We start from the raw sequence: 19,597 nt of genomic DNA, 5'->3' as shown, positions 1-19,597 counted from the left end.
TCTGGTAGAGAGAGTTTCAGGCTCGTGATAGACTTTAAAGGGAGTGAATGGGTCTTGCAAGCATAATTAACTAAACTTTACTAACTTCTAAAGTTTAACTAAATTAACTGAAATTTGAAAATTAACTAACTAGCAGACATGTAATTTAGACCATGCATCATATCAATAAAGCTTGTTTAGAAAAGAAGAGCTAGAATGCACTCTCCAACTCACTCTATATGCCCTAGATATGCTCACAGAGAGAGAGAGAAACATTATGCTTAGTTTTACTTAACACGTGGAAAAAGATGCATCTTTCAAATTTGAAAGATGCTGAATGCGTGTTGTGCGAGTGGAGGCATAAGTTTTATCACATGATGTCAGAGTTTCATCACATGATGTTAGAGTTTCGAAAATGTTGAGTGGAGGCGTGAGTCTCACCACATAATGTCAAAGTTTTATGGATGTATCACAGCTATTTCACTGAAATCGATTGAACTTCTATTTTTGAACAAGAACGTTGTTTTCGTTTGATCCCTCGAGCAATTTAAGTGCCTGTTCTTCACTAATCATGCATTATCAAAAAGAACATTTCTGATGGAATACATGAAACCCTAATTGGTGAATGCATGAACCCTGATTGGTGAGTGTAAATTTACCTTTTGCCCTTGAATGTAGCCCTGATTTCCCATTATGCCCTTGGACAAGAGGTAACCAACAGACTATAACTAACATTCCAAAATCTATCTAAAACTGACATAGTGAAGCTTTTGACATGAAATTTAACTAACATTCCAAAATCTATCTAAAACTGACATAGTGAAGCTTTTGACATGAAATTTGTCCACCTAAGTGTTATTGACCCAACATTTTCTTCGATGGTTCTATCTTATCATCAATAGAAATCACCTATATCACGTTGCATTGAGATTTTAGTTGATCTGATACATGTTTTATCATTGTATCTGTAATCTTGGTAATGGGTCTAATTCAGATAGTGTTAGGGAAATGCAAATGTAATACAAAACACTGGGATGATTTTCATTCCCAAATGCCATAAAAAAGCTTCCATCATTATTTTCTTAGTCCTCTCTATTTTACCATTTTAATTCCTTTCTGAACTCCCTCAATAAGAATCTGAGGAGAGGAAGAGGATCCTCTCCGATACGAATTTTGAGTTATACACCATTATTTCGAGTATATATGCAACATCCGTTACTTAATTTTTCATATTTTAATAGACGTTTAGGACATCCAAATTGTATGATTGCTAGTCACGAGCTGTAGAGTCAGCTCTTCATAGAAGCCCATCGAAACTCATAAGCTCCGCTTAACAAATATAAAAGTCACATTCACAAAAAAGATTAGTTTAATGAAACCAAAGTGCTAAACAAGTAAACAACACTCAATTTATGGCCTGCTTGAACAGCTAATCATTCACAAAACTTTGTTTGGAACCTCCTTCAAACCAAAGCTCTAATGTAACAAAAAACCCAATTTCTCTGATGCTTTAAATGTCCTATATACCCCCCACCAGACAATCCATACATCTTGAAACAGCATTAATCAGAAAGTACAGACACTTCGTTTTGAGCCTTTCTTGACCTCTCTCAATCATGGCATCTAGAGAAACACATTGGATTTTCATTCTTCCATGTCATGTTGACATGCCTTCTGGTAGCATATGGCGCATCTGTGGACGAGGCCGAGGCTCTGGCCCTTCTCAAGTTCAGGGATTCGCTGTCTAACAACACTGCACTAAGCAACTGGAATGCATCGGTCAGTTTGTGCTCCGGTAGCACTTCTAACTGGAGAGGGTTGCTTTGCATCAATGATGGCATTTACGGATTGCAACTCGAAGGCATGGGACTAACTGGTGTGATAGACGTGGACGTGCTCACGGAGTTACCAGGCTTGAGGACCATAAGCTTGATGAACAATAGCTTTAACGGTCCAATGCCTAATGTAAGCAAACTTGGTGCACTAAGAGGATTGTTCTTGTCCAATAACCAATTCTCGGGTGATATTCCAGATGGTGCTTTTGCTGGCATGAACTCATTGAAGAAAGTTTATCTGGCAAATAATGAGTTTACTGGTGAAATTCCCAAGTCCCTCGCGAATACGCCTGAGCTTGTAGAGCTATTGCTCGAGAATAATCAGTTTGAAGGTCAAATTCCTGATTTTCAGCAGAAAGATCTGAGAGTGGTGAACCTGGCAAACAACAAACTTGAAGGTCCAATACCAGCTAGCCTAAGCAACATGAGTTCAACCTTCTTTGCAGGTCAGTTTAGCCCAAGAGATTACACACACACACACAATTCTAGGTGGTATGCACATCTATAACAAACCATGCTAGCTGAAGTACTCTAATAATTGAAGGTCAGAGGGTATTATTTTAACATCAGAATGAACTAAAACTATAATTTATTTTGATATTACTATGGTCTATATATCTAAACTTACTACACCATATATATAGTTCTATATAAGTTACACAAATTTTGTGTCATTAACTGTAAAAATGTACAGTCAGTTTAGCTGATTTGTGTAGAACTGCTCTAACAATTTTCAGTTACCAAACATATATGATATATCTAATGGCATATCTTTGGAACTGTATATGCAGGTAACCCCAATCTATGTGGTAAGCCTCTCGACCCATGCAAGCCATCTAAGAAGCACTCATTCCACAAAATTTCTCGGACACCCTTGACAGGCTATCTGATGTAATCCAAGGGTTAAAAGGGTTAACCCAGTGCACGAAACTCGTCATTGTGGAGGTTTGGAAGATTTGTTAATTTTTTATTCGAGTTTTAATTTTCAGTATGGAAGTTGATGTTTAATTTTCTATTCCGGTTTGAAATGTAATGTCTTCTCTAGTTTGAACCATGGTGCGTGGATTTTCAAGAAAAATCAGAGTAAATGAGTTCGATTCAGAGCTTGAGAACACATGAAAAATCTGAAACTGTTAAGTGTAACTTCCATGCCCTTTGTGGCCAGAAAGCAATTCCATTGTGGTACTGAAACTTTTTGTTTTGAGAAAGAGTAGAGTAAAGTTTGTGAATAGATTTTGCTAGGTTAATTAACTGATTGTTAACTAACTTATAAATTTTAACTAAATTAACTGCAATTTGTAAATTAACTAACTGCCATACATGTAATTTAAGAACGAGGATCCTCTGCTGTACTGCAAATGGGAGAAAAACTTCTTTGCGCCCGTTGCAACAGGCGCATCTGGACCATCTGTGTAATACACGCGTCGGTAATGAATGGTTGTATGCGCCTGTTGCACGGTGCAACGGGAGTAAAGAAGTTTTCTACAAATGGAGGATTGTGATTCAAAAGAAATAATTGCTAACCGGTCCTACTTTTACACTTTAATGACAAGTAAGGTCTATAAAATTTTCATTAGACAATGAAATACTACTTTTGAAAGATATGTCTAACAAAATTTTATAAGTAATACAATTCTCTTCCACCCTTTGCATTATGTTATTTAACTAATTTTTCCTAAACAATTGGGCTAAAAAGTTTGATCGAATAAAATGAATTTAAGAAAAAAAAAGAAGACTTTATTTCAGATTCATGTTATATTCAATCCATTAAGATGTTTGATGCATTTTTTAGATAATATTCTCAAATTTATGTGATTTATTTTTATAAAAACAAATATGAAGTAGAAAATTAAGAATATTGGAAAATACTTCTTTTATTATTCCTAAATGTAAGGTTTGAAAAATAATTTTTTGTTATTTTAACATTTTATGAATAGTTTACTACGGAGTGGATTTGAAATAATTTGTTAAACATGTTACGAGTACTAATTTTGGTAACTACCAGTACATTTTTCTAAATAGGTGCGAGTTACAAAATATTGGAAGTAGAGAGCATATTTGGTATTTTAAGGAGGAATGGGCACTATTTGTAATTTAGTAAAAACAGGTAACATAAAAAAAAAAAAAAAAAGAGTTCATTATTGATAAAATTTGAATATATTTGAAAATATTTTTTAAAAGCAGGACTTTATGGTCTTATAACAAAAATATAAGAGAAAAGAGCTCTCAACTGACTCTATACGTCCTAGATGCTCAAAAGGTTTTTCATGAAATGATCAGGCTTTTAATTTAAACGAAAGCTCAGATTTCGCATAACAATTGATTGAAGTGCCCTTTTCTTCCCCGACTTGAATTTTGATTTTATTAAGTTTCCAAGAATACTATAGTAAAGTTACAAACTCAGGCTTCTAAAACAACATTTGTCAAACCTAAGTCTTAATGGTCTAACATTTTCTTATGCTTCAATCTTATTTTAAAAATAAAACCAGTTGTCTCATGTTATATAATTATATTAGGATTTTAGTTCATCTGAAACATGTTCTGTCTTATATCTAATCAAATCTTGTGTTTGCAAATTGAAAATGTCCTACAAAACACACTCGGTCAACAAATAACATTGCAAACTTTAAGGGTTGATTCTAGTGGTGAAATTCTATAATTTAGTGCCTCATGAATCATTAAGTTTTAGGTTCGAATCTTTTAAAGTGCTTGATATAGTCCGAGTCTTACCCAATCTGTGTAAATGAGTCACTTTGCACAGGTCTCGTCTATTAATTGAGACAAAGCCCGAACACATCGAAAAGAAAAAAAACACACATAACATTGAAGTGAAATTTATTTATTTTCCTTCCAATTATCATAGGATTTTATTATTTCTATAATTTGTACAAAATATCACTCTTAAACATATCTAAATTTCTGGGCATTATAACGACTTTCATTACATGGTTACATGGTTTGTCGTATCGTCGTCAGTTTATACTGACTTTGTCCGAATCCGTTACACTGCGATCGCGACCGCGATCTATACTGCGACCGATACCGCGAATTACTGTGAGTCCCAAGAAATTATATAGTGTAAGAATAAAAAAATACCATGCCCTAATGCCATCCACTGAATCCGGAAGATATATCTTTATTCATAAACAAATTGCATGATTTCAAGTCACAAGCTGTATGGTCATTTCTTCATAGGGAAAATCGAAACTGAGAAGCTAAACAAATATAAAAGTCACATTACCATTACACAGACGGCTTAGGCAACCATGAGCTAGCTAGCACCATCAATTACAAGATGGAAAACACCTACCAAATGATCACCACGCAGTTAACCAAAAAATTATTAAACAAAACATTCACTGTAATGAAACCAAACTGCTAAACAACACTCAATATATATATATATATATATGGCCGGCTTGAACCAGCTAATCAATCACAACTCACAAGACCTTGTCAATCTCACCATCCCCATTTGTCCCTTTCCCTCCAACCACAATTCCCTCCCTCATTTCCATCCCAGTATTTCAGCCTCTCCCCTACCCTCATTTTCACCTGTTTGGATCGTGCTTGATCAATCCAAAGCTTTTAATGCAACAAAAACCCTATCCCTCTGATGCATTGTCCTACCCACTACACACAATCCACAAATCCTGGGAACTGCATTAATCAAAAAGTACAAACACTTTGATTTTGAGCCTTTCTTGACCTCTCTCAATCATGGCATGTAGAGCAACACATTGGCTTTTCATGCTTCATGTCATGTTGACATGCCTTGTGGCACCATATGGTGCCTCCGAGCTGGACGACGCCAACACCCTTCTCAAGTTCAGAGACTTACTGTCTAACCACACTGCACTGAGCAACTGGAATGCATCGGTTGATTTGTGCACCGGCAATGATTCTAACTGGAGAGGCTTGATTTGCAAGAATGATGGCTTGTACGGATTGCAGCTCGAAAACATGGGACTCACTGGTGTAATAGACGTGGACGCGCTTGCGGAGTTACCAGGGTTGAGGACCATGAGCTTCATGAACAACAGCTTTGAAGGTCTGATGCCTAATATAAGCAAAATTGGTGCACTGAAAGGAGTGTTCTTGTCCAACAACCGATTCTCGGGTGATATTCCAGATGATGCTTTTGTAGGCATGAACTCATTGAAGAAGGTTTATCTGGCAAATAATCAGTTCACTGGTAAAATTCCCAAGTCCCTTGCGGATACGCCTGGGCTTGTGGAGCTATGGCTTGAGAATAACCAGTTTGAAGGTCGAATACCTGATTTTCAGTCGAAAGATCTGAAAGTGGCGAACCTGGCAAACAACAAATTTGAAGGTCCAATTCCAGCTAGCCTAAGCAACATGAATGCTGCTTCTTTTGCAGGTCAGTATTAAAGTTGTTTTTTTTTTAATTTTTTAATTTTCATGCTTTTGTTATTTAAGTTGTTTTCCTTTGCATCAGTGTTCCAAATCAACAGTTTTGATTCTTCAATTTTCAGTTGAAAATTGGCATATCTAATTCCCAATTCATTGTCACTCTGTATTGTCTATCCTTTTCATCTCTCTGTCTACTGTAGGAATGATAAAGGCTCTGTTTGATTTGCAAATCTAGTAAGGAACAAAAAAGGAAAAGGAAAAAGAAAAGGGAGGAAAAGGGAAATCGGTTTCCTCATATTTCCTCACCTAGTAAATACTAGAAAATTAGAAGTTATCAAAATAGCTGGGAATCAAGAAAAAGAAAGGAGAGAGAGAGAGAGCAAATAAAATTTCTCTCAACTATCCTCATATTTTAATTTCTCTCTTGTTTATGTATCAATCTGAAGAGGGAAATTGATTTCTTTTCAAGTATGGGAACCAAATGAAAGAGACAAGCAAGGTAAGAATACATAATTTCAAAAGAAAGAAAAGCACAGAAAACAATATATCTTTTCTTGGGCAGAGATAAAAAGGGGTATCATGTTGCTATTATATTTGACCAATATACTATATTGTATATGATTTTTAGTCCAAATCTAATGTTAAGAAATTGCGCGAATTTTAGGTGGTATGCACGTCTATAACAAATCATGTTAGCTGAAGTATAACAATTGAGGGTCAGACTATTTAACATCACAATGAACAAATACCATAATTTATGTTTATTTTATTATTTTCAAAGATCTCTTGTATATATATCTTATTCCATCCCTTAGTTGACAGAGGCATCAAATTGATCCCAGACTACTAGAGAGATTATTAAGCAAAAATTCTTTTTGTCCTTCCTGGCAGCCTGCCACTAAATGCATGGTCTATCCATCTAAACTTACTACACCATATATACAGTTCTCAATAAGTTCCATAAATTTTTCGTCATTAACTGTAAAAAAATACAGCCAGTTTAACTGATCTGTATAAAACTGCTCACACAATTTTCACTTACCAAACATCTAATGGCATATCATTGGAACCATATATGCAGGTAACCTCAATCTATGTGGTAAGCCTCTTGACCCATGTAAGGTATCTAAGAAGCACTCATTCCCCAAAATAGCCATCATTGCAGTTGCTGCAGGGGTGGTTGCATTGCTTCTCATCTGTCTAGCTTCCTATTTCTTCCGTCGCCGGGGGACCAAAACATCCAAATTGGGACAGCCCAAAGCAACAAAATTCCAGAAGAAGAAACATTTTGCTCATAAGGTTGTTGGGAAGGACGTGGCGTTAGTACAGGAGCAGCAGAACATCTACAAGATCAAAAATCAAGAACATGGGAAGTTGTACTTTGTGAGGAATGATAGAGAGAGGTTTGAATTGCAGGACCTGCTTAGAGCCTCCGCTGAAGTCTTGGGTAGTGGCAGCTTTGGATCTTCATACAAGGCTGTGCTTCTGAGTGGACCAGCCATGGTTGTGAAGAGGTTTAGGCAAATGAGCAATGTTGGAAGAGAAGAGTTCCATGAGCATATGAAAAGGCTTGGAAGGTTGTCACACCCTAATCTGCTTCCTCTTGTGGCCTTTTACTACAAAAAAGAAGAAAAGCTTCTGATTACTGACTTTGTTGAAAATGGAAGCTTGGCAAGTCATCTCCACAGTAAGTGAAACTCAATATAGAAGAGTATATCCAAAATATATGTTACTGTTTGTGTTTCTTACAATGTTTTCATGTTACCACCAAAAAAAAAGAAACAAACTAAGAAAGGTCTCAACACCCACTATTTTATAGAATGATAGCGCAATCAAATTAGTAAAATTGGAAACCTCAAATTCATAATTGAGTTAATTTTGACCTGAAACTCTTGGCAGACCAAACAACACATCCTCCGCAGGTAGGTAATTTAACATCAATTCTATACACTAATTAATCACCTTTTGCTTTGAATGCAGAGGAGATACTGCTAGCCTACATGCTTGATTTCAATACATATGACTTGCAGTACTTAGATTTGTTGATGTTCTCTAAATTAATCAGGTAAACATAGTCTGGAGCAGCCTGGGCTCAACTGGCCAACACGCCTAAAGATCATCAAAGGGGTAGCCAAGGGGTTGGCTTACCTTTATAAGGAGTTTCCAAGTATAAATCTGCCTCATGGTCACCTCAAATCCTCAAATGTGCTTTTAGATGATACCTTTGAACCCCTCTTGGCAGATTACGCACTCGCTCCTGTAATCAACAAAGATCATGCTCAACAGTTCATGGTGGCCTACAAATCACCTGAGTTCACCCAACATGATCGCACGACAAAGAAGACGGACGTGTGGAGCCTTGGCATTCTAATACTCGAGCTGTTAACGGGTAAGTTCCCGGCTAATTATCTGAAACAAGGCAAGGGGGCTAATGCAGATTTGGCTACTTGGGTGAACTCTGTTGTGAGAGAAGAGTGGACTGGTGAGGTGTTTGATAAGGACATGAAGGCGACGAGGAACGGCGAAGGTGAGATGCTTAAGCTCTTGAAGATAGGAATATGCTGCTGTGAATGGAATGTGGAGAGAAGGTGGGATTGGAGGGAGGTTGTTGATAAGATTGAAGAGTTGAAAGAGAGGGACAGTGATGAAGATACTTCTTCCTATGCTAGTGAAGGTGACGTGTACTCTTCTAGAGCAATGACTGAAGAAGATGACTTCTCTTTCTCTGTGGCTGGTTGAGTTGGGTTCAGACAGAAATAACATGGTGCTGAAACTTTTTTTGAGTCATGAGGTTTAAAGGATTTGGAACACAAGATTTCTGGAAGCAAAAGCTCATAGTTTCAAGTAGGCATTTTTTTTTTTTTTTTTTTTTTTTTCAGTGATTTGAGTTATATTTCGTGAGTTTCTATTGTTTCAAGTATATGCGGTTTTATGTGGATAAAAAGAAAATAATTATAAATAACCTTCAAATGATTCCATTTTCAAATTAAACTTATCTTCTTGTGGTTTATGAGTAATATTATCATGAAATTATTCTTAAACCTATCACCAAAATTTATTATGCACCTTTGTCAATTTAATGATTTATCATACCAAATAAATTTTGTCATTAAGGTCCTGCAAAATTTGATTTGGGTGTGAGTTAATTTCTTACTAAGGAGGGAAAAGAAAAGAAAAAATATTGAATTTCATCTGTTCAATACTAGTATTAAAATTTAGACTCACATATAGGCTCCATTTGTTTTGACGTAAAATATCTTCCTTGGAAAAAAATTTCTCTATAAAACTGTAACGATCCCAAAACTAATACTTTTTAAACAAAAAAATTCGGCATTACCTCCCCAAAAAATAGGCCTATCACAACCTGTTTAAATTCATTTTTAACCTATCTCAAATTCCGAATTCACGGCAATAGTAGATGATAATACACAATCAAATGACCTCAATAATACTTCAAACTAGTATTACTCTCCCCATTCATTAATAAGGTTTACATGTTATCAAATTCACAAAATATCATCAAATACCTTAATTACATTACATGACAAAGTTTTTGCAAAATATACATATACACCTTCACACTTTTAGTGCTTTGCAAAAATAATGGGAGATATACAAAAGACACAAAAGTGAGCTTCTAGTATCGCTCAAGCTTGAGGTGGGTTGTCGTCCACCGGTTCTTTTCCAAGACCTGAAAAAAATGTATAAATAGTAGGGTGAGCTATATGCTCAGTAGGTGACACTTAAGACACAAATCTTGTGTCCTTGTGAATTCAAGCAAAGCATAGGCCAATGGGAGATAGGGATCATACAACGTAGGGGATCAAATACAACATACAATTCAATTCTAATTATAAACAATGCAATGCAATGCAATGAAATGCAATGCATGTCAATGACACTCCCCATTTTCATTCTCAAAACCATCACTTTCAAACGTTAATACAGCCCGCCCTTTGGTAACTCCGCCGCGACACGAGAGGAGGATTGGCTAGTGTCCCTGACCCTTGGTAACCCCGCGGCGTCATTATGGGGCCCAGCTAGCTCAACCACACTAGGGCGACTCCCTAGTCCCCTCTAGGCTATATTAACCTCCGGCCCGTTGGTAACCCCGCAGCGACCGGGTTTATCAAAACCATTTCACAAAAACTATCATCTCCCAAAAATTCCTCATTTTCATTTCAAGACAAATTCTCCCATTTCATGCATCCCAATGACATGTCCAAGAAAGTACATATAATCTCAATATCATGACAATGTGAAATTTTGGCACAATACAATTAAGCATGGTCTCATACATCACTTTCAGCAAGTTTACACATAGTAGACATAAACTCAACACATAGGCAAGCTTTTCACATAATATATCACATGTGCATAAACATACATTTCTTTAGACAACATTAAAATAATCATTAACACAATTAATCCCCAAGTAAAGCATGTTAGCACATAAAAGAGGTATAATTCACAAAAAACACCACAAAGCCATCATCTATACATGTTTTTCACATAAACAAGTCATAACCCTAAGACATGAATTTTTTCTAAACATCACTTACACCTCATTGAAGCAATTAATTCTCAAATTTAGCATGTCTAGCACAACAAAAGAGCATCACTCACAATGGAACAAGAAGAGAGTGGATTAAGATGCTCCTACCTCAAGATTGCACCAAAACCCTAGAAATGGGTCTAAATTTTCGAGTTCCAAAGAAGGCTCAAAACTGGAAATTGCTTGCATCAACGCGTAGAGCTCGTCACACTCGTCATTTTGCCTCAAACGGCACCTAAATCCGGCAAGTAATGAAGATGGAATCAAAGCTTGAAGATTGGAACCAAAAAAGAAAAAAAAAAAAAAAGGAGTTTCTGGACGAGAGAGATGACCTTGCGGGAATGAGAAAAAAAAAGAAAGCAAAGATGGTCTCATGACCATTTAAATGCTTGTTGGTCCCACCCATTAACTTTTCTTTTCTCTTTTCTTTTTTGTTTAAATTACACCACACACACACACACACAAATAAATATACACAGACGTTACATTCTCCCCAACTTTAAAAGATTTCGTCCCCGAAATCAAGACATACCTGAGGAAGAAAACAATGCTGGATACTTGGACCGAACCTCCTGTTCGAGCTCCCAAGTAGCTTCCTCGACTCCATGGTGTCTCCAAAGGACTTTCACCATTGGTATTGTCTTGTTCCGCAATACCTTCTGCTGAGTGTCAAGGATCTGAACTGGTCCTTCCTCGTAGGAAACATCCTCATCAATATCCACATCTACCCAACTCAAAATGTGAGATGGATCCGGTTCGTACTTCCGTAACATCGATACATGGAAAACATTGTGAACCCTATCCAACTTTGGTGGCAAAGCAAGCCTGTAGGCAACCTCTCCTACTCGGTCCAAAATCTTAAACGGTCCAACAAATCGTGGCGACAACTTGTCACTTTTTCCGAATCTCATCAATCCCTTCCGTGGAGAAACCCATAGAAAAACGTGGTCTCCCACCTCAAAGGATAACGGTCGTCTCCGCTTATCCGCATAACTCTTCTGTCGGCTCTGAGCTGTAAGTAACCTCTGTCTTATTAATTTAATTTTCTCAGTAGTCTCGAGTACAATGTCGGGTCTTAAAGCGGCTGTCTCGCCTACCTCAGTCCAACAAACAAGAGACCTACAAGGTCTACCATACAACGCCTCAAATGGAGCCATCTGGATGCTCGCCTGATAACTGTTGTTGTAGGCAAACTCAATAAGTGGAAGGTGATCCTCCCAACTACCACCCAAGTCAAGCACACATGCCCGAAGCATATCCTCCAAAATCTGGATAGTACGCTCCGACTGACCGTCCGTCTGTGGATGGAATGCCGTACTAAGATGCAACGCTGAACCAAACGCTACTTGAAGTCCTTCCCAGAACTTCGAAGTGAACTTAGCATCCCTATCTGAGACAATGGTTACTGGAACTCCATGCAACCTTACAATCTCTTTCACATAAAGTACACCAAGCTTCTCTGCATCGTCTGTTGCCTTAATAGGCAAAAAACGAGCCATCTTGGTCAATCTGTCAATGATGACCCATACGGCCTCATTGCCCCTCCGTGACCTTGGAAAATCTGTCACAAAATCCATAGCAATATGCTCCCATTTCCATTGCGCTATAGGTAATGGTTGCAACAAACCTGCTGGCCTCTGATACTCGGCCTTCACCTGCTGACAGGTAAGGCATCTAGCTACAAACTGTGCAACATCATTCTTCATCCCGCTCCACCAATACTGACGTCTCAAATTGTGATACATTTTAGTACCACCTGGATGAACTGCAAAACGGGAAGTGTGAAACTCCCGTAGGACATCCTCACGACAAACTGTGGGAACCACCAACAAACCCCTGAACCGTAGACCCCCATCTGTATGTAAGGCCCAATCTTTCACTGTCTCACCACTAGAGATCAAAGCGTGGATGGCATCTAAGTCCGGGTCCTGTCTCTGTGACTCAATCACTCGTACAACAAGAGTAGGCTGAGCCACAAGACTAAATAAGAATGCCGACTCACTGTAACCATCATCATCAAAACACTGTAATCCCATCTCTGCCAGGTCTTCAAGCATCTTCCACTTCCGAATAGCTAAACTGGCCAAAGTTCCACGAGATTTCCGGCTTAAGGCATCAGTTACCACATTCGCCTTGCCCGGATGATACTGCAAGTCAAAATTGTAGTCCTCCAAGAATTCGACCCATCGCCTCTGTCTGTTGTTCAAGTCCTTTTGGGAGAAAAGGTACTTGAGACTTTTGTGATCTGAAAATACCTCGAATCTCTCACCATACAAATAGTGTCTCCAACACTTCAAGGCAAACACAACTGCCGCTAACTCTAAATCATGAGTAGGGTAGTTGTACTCGTGAGTCTTCAACTGCCGAGACCCATAAGCCACTACTCTACCATCCTGCATCAACACACATCCCAACCCGTCACGTGAAGCATCACAATAGATCACATAACTCAGGCCACGCTCAGGTATCACCAACACTGGAGCCGTAGTCAACCTTGTTTTCAATTCCTGAAAGGATGACTCACAGGCCTCATTCCAGACAAACTTGATCCCTTTCCGGGTCAAACGGGTCATAGGAGCTGCCAAACGGGAGAAATCCTTCACAAATCTCCGATAGTAACCCGCTAGACCAAGGAAACTGCGGATCTCAAACACATTCTTGGGTCGCTCCCAAGTCAAAACTGCTTCAACCTTTGATGGATCAACTGATACTCCACCTTCTGAAATAACATGCCCCAAAAACTTCACCTCCTGTAGCCAAAACTCACATTTCTCGTATTTGGCATACAATCGGTGCTCCCGCAAAATCTGTAAAACAATACTCAAATGGACCTCGTGATCTTCCCGAGTCCGTGAGTACACAAGAATGTCATCCACGAAAACTACCACAAACTGGTCCAAGTAATCGTGAAAGATGCGGTTCATTAAATCTATGAATGCCGCTGGCGCATTAGTCAAGCCAAAAGGCATAACAAGGAACTCATAGTGTCCATACCGTGTACGAAATGCTGTCTTCGGGATCTCCTCATCCCTAACCCGCAATTGATAATAGCCAGACCTCAAGTCAATCTTCGAGAAACAACTGGCTACTCTCAATTGATCAAACAAATCATCTATCCTTGGCAAAGGATACTTATTCTTGATGGTGGCACGATTCAACTTCCTGTAATCAATGCACAACCTCAAAGAACCATCTTTCTTCTTAGCAAACAAGACCGGTGCGCCCCACGGTGACACACTCGGTCGGATGAAACCTTTCATCCTCAAATCATCAAGTTGCCTCTTTAATTCTTCCAATTCAACTGGTGCCATACGATACGGTGCCATAGAAATCGGCGCGGTACCTGGCATCAATTCAATAGAGAACTCCACTTCTCGATGTGGAGGCAACTCTGTCAAATCCTCTGGAAACACATCCAGAAAATCACGAACAACTGCAGGATACTCTTTTTCCACAACATCATCCTCTTCGGCTATAAGACTAGCCAAGAAGTAATCACCACGACTCTGTCCACGAACTCCATGAAACGATGAAATGTGGGAATCACTCCGATCTCCCACGAAAAAGAAACAGTCTCCATTGGGAGTGCAAACTGTAACCCTTCCTCTGTAACAGTCGATCATAGCATGAAATGAAGCTAACCAATCCATCCCGAGAATGACATCAAAGCTAGTCATCTCTAGGAGGATAAGGTCAAACACAAAAGTCCGCCCGGCTATCACAATAGAACAATCCCGCACAACTCGGCTCAATGACACTGAAACCCCAACTGGTGTATCAACACATAACGCCCGATCCATGAAACTAACCTCTAACCCCGATGCAAGTGCAAATGATGATGAAATGAAAGATGAGATGCACCGGAGTCAAACAAAACACGGGCCCAACAACCAAACACTGGAAATATACCTCGAAGAACTGACGGTCCAGAAGATGCATTGGTCTTTGCCAGTGCAAAAACACGTCCCTGTGGTATTTGTGCCTGAGGACTGTCAACCTGAACACCTGACTGCTGCACTGACATAGTAGGTGTATCCCTCCTAATTGATCGTGAACCCTGTGAAGACATAGTAGGCTGTGATGGTTGTGGTCTGAAACCTAACTGAACTGTAGCCGATTGTGACGGCCTCTGCTGTGACCCTCTGCCACTAGTGGTGCCTGCTCTCTGACTTGGACAGTCTCGAATCAAATGGCCCTGCTGGCCACACCCATAACAAGCTCTCGGAGCTGAAGAAACTGAAGACGATCTCATAGGGCAACTGGACTTGTAATGTCCGGGCTGCTGACACTGATAACAAACAACTGCACTCCTGTCAGGTCCAGCTGGCATAGGAGTGGTAGGAGCGGATCGTGCAGTCTGCTGCCCCTAAAACTGAGATGGACTGCCCCTGTTCCTTTTCCAAGAAGATCCCTCTGAAAATAGCCCTGCACCCCTCTTTTGCTTCAACTGTTCTCTTCTTGCATCCTTCTCTTTATTATCAGCCTCCAGCATCAAAGCCCTTTCCACTGCTTCAGAGTAAACCTTAATAAACTGTGCCGTGATCAACGGCCTCATTCGATCATTAAGACCCGAGACAAACTTCCGAGTCTTGTTAGCTTCATCTTTCACCACTTTTGGAGCAAAACGGGAGAGTGAGGTGAACTTGTTCTCGTATTCCGCCACTGACATGCTCCCTTGAATAAGGTTATGAAACTGGTCTTGTAACTCCCATCTTTTGGAAAGCGGAAAATACTTCTCATAAAACAGCTCCTTGAACCTGTCCCAACTCATCTCTTCAACCTTGTACTGGTTGGTGATTGACTTCCACCATACCTTAGCATCCTTAGCAAACTTATACGTAGCTAGGATGATCTTTAGATGATCCTCTGTCACATCCATTGAAGTTAGTTGGGTTTCAACTTGATCCAAGTAGTCATCTGCTACCATTGGATCCATACTGCCCTCAAACACTACCGGCATCAACTGAGAAAACCCTTTTATGATCTTGAGACGCTTCTGAGCTGGAGTCTCCTCAACTTGAACCGTAGGTTGTGGTGCCAATTGCGGATTAGCAACAATCGTTGCCCTCACGACATTTTGCAACAAACGATTAAACTCCAGTGCCACAGAACCTTCACCCACTTCTACGGGTACAGGTGTTTCAACACTCTCTTTTCTTGGGGGAACAACTCTTGGGGGAATCAAGTCCCTAAGAAGCATGTTCTCATCAACTGGCTCCACCGGATTGGAGCTAGAGCTCTCACCAACATCGCCCCTTGTTGGCCTAGGGCCAACTTCTCTAGGTTCCTCACGCCGTGACATTGTGCTATAAAACGAGAAAACGATTCAGAAACATGACACTAAGGTCCATTGTGGACGACTCAACAAGAATTAATACCGTACAACACTTGGCATGCAAGACTATGCAATAAACATTTTTACATAAACAAGTAAGCAAGTAAGCACATAGGCAGTTAATCATGCTCATTTAAATAAGATATCACGTAGCAAGTAGTCAAGTAAACAATATAAACAACATTCCATGCGTCTCTATGTAGGCCTCTACCCGTCGTCCTAAAGGTTTTCGAACCTTTGCTCTGATACCAAATTTGTATCGATCCCAAAACTAATACTTTTTAAACAAAAAAATTCGGCATGACCTCCCCAAAAAATAGGCCTATCACAACCTGTTTAAATTCATTTTTAACCTATCATGGCTCAAATTCCGAATTCACGGCAATAGTAGATGATAATACACAATCAAATGACCTCAATAATACTTCAAACTAGTATTACTCTCCCCATTCATCAATAAGGTTTACATGTTATCAAATTCACATCCAAAATATCATCAAATACCTTAATTACATTACATGACAAAGTTTTTGCAAAATATACATATACACCTTCACACTTTTAGTGCTTTGCAAAAATAATGGGAGATATACAAAAGACACAAAAGTGAGCTTCTAGTATCGCTCAAGCTTGAGGTGGGTTGTCGTCCACCGGTTCTTTTCCAAGACCTGAAAAAAATGTATAAATAGTAGGGTGAGCTATATGCTCAGCAGGTGACACTTAAGACATAAATCTTGTGTCCTTGTGAATTTAAGCAAAGCATAGGCCAATGGGAGATAGGGATCATACAACGTAGGGGATCAAATACAACATACAATTCAATTCCAATTATAAACAATGCAATGCAATGCAATGAAATGCAATGCATGTCAATGACACTCCCTATTTTCATTCTCAAAACCATCACTTTCAAACGTTAATACAGCCCGCCCTTTGGTAACCCTGCCGCGACACGAGAGGAGGATTGGCTAGTGTCCCTGACCCTTGGTAACCCCGCGGTGTCATTATGGGGCCCAGCTAGCTCAACCACACTAGGGCGACTCCCTAGTCCCCTCTAGGCTATATTAACCTCCGGCCCGTTGGTAACCCCGCAGCGACCGGGTTTATCAAAACCATTTCACAAAAACTATCATCTCCCAAAAATTCCTCATTTTTATTTCAAGACAAATTCTCCCATTTCATGCATCCCAATGACATGTTCAAGAATGTACATATAATCTCAATATCATGACAATGTGAAATTTTGGCACAATACAATTAAGCATGGTCTCATACATCACTTTCAGCAAGTTTACACATAGTAGACATAAACTCAACACATAGGCAAGCTTTTCACATAATACATCACATGTGCATAAACATACATTTCTCTAGACAACATTAAAATAATCATTAACACAATTAATCCCCAAGTAAAGCATGTTAGCACATAAAAGAGGTATAATTCACAAAAAACACCACAAAGCCATCATCTATACATGCTTTTCACATAGACAAGTCATAACCCTAAGACATGAATTTTTTCTAAACATCACTTACACCTCATTGAAGCAATTAATTCTCAAATTTAGCATGTCTTGCACAACAAAAGAGCATAACTCACAATGGAACAAGAAGAGAGTGGATTAAGATGCCCCTACCTCAAGATTGCACCAAAACCCTAGAAATGGGTCTAAATTTTCGAGTTCCAAAGAAGGCTTAAAACTGGAAATTGTTTGCATCAACGCGTAGAGCTCGTCACACTCGTCGTTTTGCCTCAAACGGCACCTAAATCCGGCAAGTAATGAAGATGGAATCAAAGCTTGAAGATTGGAACCAAAAAAGAAAAAAAAAAAAAAAAGGAGTTTCTGGACGAGAGAGATGACCTTGCGGGATTGAGAAAAAAAAGAAAGCAAAGATGGTCTCATGACCATTTAAATGCTTGTTGGTCCCACCCTAAGAAGCACGGACACGGATACGGGACACGGATACGACACGACACGTACACGGCGACACGGCAAATCCAAAAAACTTAGGACACGGACACGGCGAATAGTATATATATATATATATATATATATATATATATATCAGCATTAATAATTTTTTTAAAAAAACACTGATATGTTTAGGTTGGAATATATATATATATATATATATATATATATATATATATATATCACTGATATGTTAGTATATATATATATCAGCATCTTTAGGATACGGACACGACGAATTGTGGCATCTTTAGGTTAGTATATATATATATTAGCATCTTTAGGGTAGTACAAAACAAAAAATAGAACATATCAGCATAAAAAATTAAAAAAAAAAAAAAAAAATTAACATATCAGCATTAAAATTTTTTTTTTTAAAAAAAAAAATCCAGAAAAGTGTGTCCGAGCCGTGTCTGAGCCATGTCCGAGCCGTGTTCGAGCTGTCCGAGCCGTGTCCGAGCTGTCTGAGCCGTGTCCGAGCCGTGTCCGAAAATTAAAAAAAATAAATAAATTCCAGACACGTTTTTTGGCGTGTCCGACACGTGTCGGGGCGTGTCCGACGCGTGTCCGTGTCCGACACGTGTCGGACACGGATTCTTCGCCCATTTTGGAATGTCCGTGCTTCTTAGGTCCCACCCATTAACTTTTCTTTTCTCTTTTCTTTTTTGTTTAAATTACACCACACACACACACACACACACAAATAAATATACACAGACGTTACAAAAACTTTTTTAGGTAATATATATTTTTATTTTTATTTTTTGGTGTTTGGCAAAGGTCTTGAAATTTTTTTCCTTGGTTTTTGTTAGGTTTTAATGAAATATTTATTAGGTAAAATATTTTCTTAAATTTTGGACAACCAAACACAAAAAAATAAAAAATAATTTCTAAAAGATATTTTACATCCAAACAAACAAAGACTTAAATGTTCAAATGGTCAAATACTTTAAACACGTGTAAAAATTAGTGAGACCCTAATACAATATATCTCATTTCAACATGTATTGTTATAAGATGAATTTAAATAGAACCATAAAAAATAATTTGGAAAAGCAGAAAATATATTCTTATTATATGCTTCTCAGAAAAAAACAAGAACTATAATCTCAACTTTTTCTGGACATGGCTTATTCGGAAAAGCATCATATAACAAAAAGAATTTTATATTCTTCTTCGGAAGATAAATGATCTCAACAAGGTTTTCTATCTTCAATTTGATTTGGGTTGGATCGACCCAGAGGTATAATAAAAATATGTGATTCAGTCCTTGGGAGTTGGTGATTTTTGTGGAAAGAATGGAAACAGTAAGTTTTCCAGGCCATTTATTAATACATCAAATAAGTTCTAAGAACATGTAGAAGCTTGAAAAACAAGCTTAACTTTATTAGCTCTACCATGAAAAACGAAATTGATAGAGCCACTTAAGGTTATTAACCATTAGGAAATTCAAATGATTCTTATTCTCAAAAATTAGAAAAACTATCATTTTCTTTTTCAGATTCATTATATTTCTCAGCCCCTCCACCAATCATTTTTGTGA

The 19,597-nt window shown here is 38.5% G+C and overlaps 1 protein-coding gene and 2 long non-coding RNA genes across 3 annotated transcripts; 1 reads left to right on the top strand and 2 right to left on the bottom strand.

The window, feature by feature from the left end:
* The first annotated feature begins 10 nt into the window (after window positions 1-10).
* LOC132283856 (pollen receptor-like kinase 4) lies at window positions 11-9,301 on the top strand. The gene is made up of 3 exons (XM_059785887.1): window positions 11-2,260; window positions 7,270-7,875; window positions 8,254-9,301. The coding sequence occupies exons 1-3, from the start codon at window positions 1,639-1,641 to the stop codon at window positions 8,925-8,927; spliced, it is 1,902 nt and encodes a 633-aa protein (XP_059641870.1). The 5' UTR covers window positions 11-1,638; the 3' UTR covers window positions 8,928-9,301.
* Window positions 9,302-9,702: 401 nt separating this feature from the next.
* Window positions 9,703-11,225, bottom strand: LOC132284694 (uncharacterized). Its single transcript, XR_009472335.1, has 2 exons — window positions 10,852-11,225; window positions 9,703-9,879 (listed from the first exon to the last, which is right to left on the bottom strand). It is a non-coding gene; the product is annotated as an uncharacterized LOC132284694 (long non-coding RNA).
* Window positions 11,226-16,488: 5,263 nt separating this feature from the next.
* On the bottom strand, window positions 16,489-17,991 carry LOC132286694 (uncharacterized). Its single transcript, XR_009472841.1, has 2 exons — window positions 17,719-17,991; window positions 16,489-16,746 (listed from the first exon to the last, which is right to left on the bottom strand). It is a non-coding gene; the product is annotated as an uncharacterized LOC132286694 (long non-coding RNA).
* Window positions 17,992-19,597: the final 1,606 nt, after the last annotated feature.

Source organism: Cornus florida, unplaced genomic scaffold (genome assembly GCF_030987335.1).
Source record: "Cornus florida cultivar Cherokee Brave unplaced genomic scaffold, ASM3098733v1 CherokeeBrave_3.0.0_Hap2_Chr11, whole genome shotgun sequence".
Classification (NCBI taxonomy): Eukaryota; Viridiplantae; Streptophyta; class Magnoliopsida; order Cornales; family Cornaceae; genus Cornus; species Cornus florida.
This window is presented reverse-complemented; position numbering and strand designations above follow the sequence as displayed.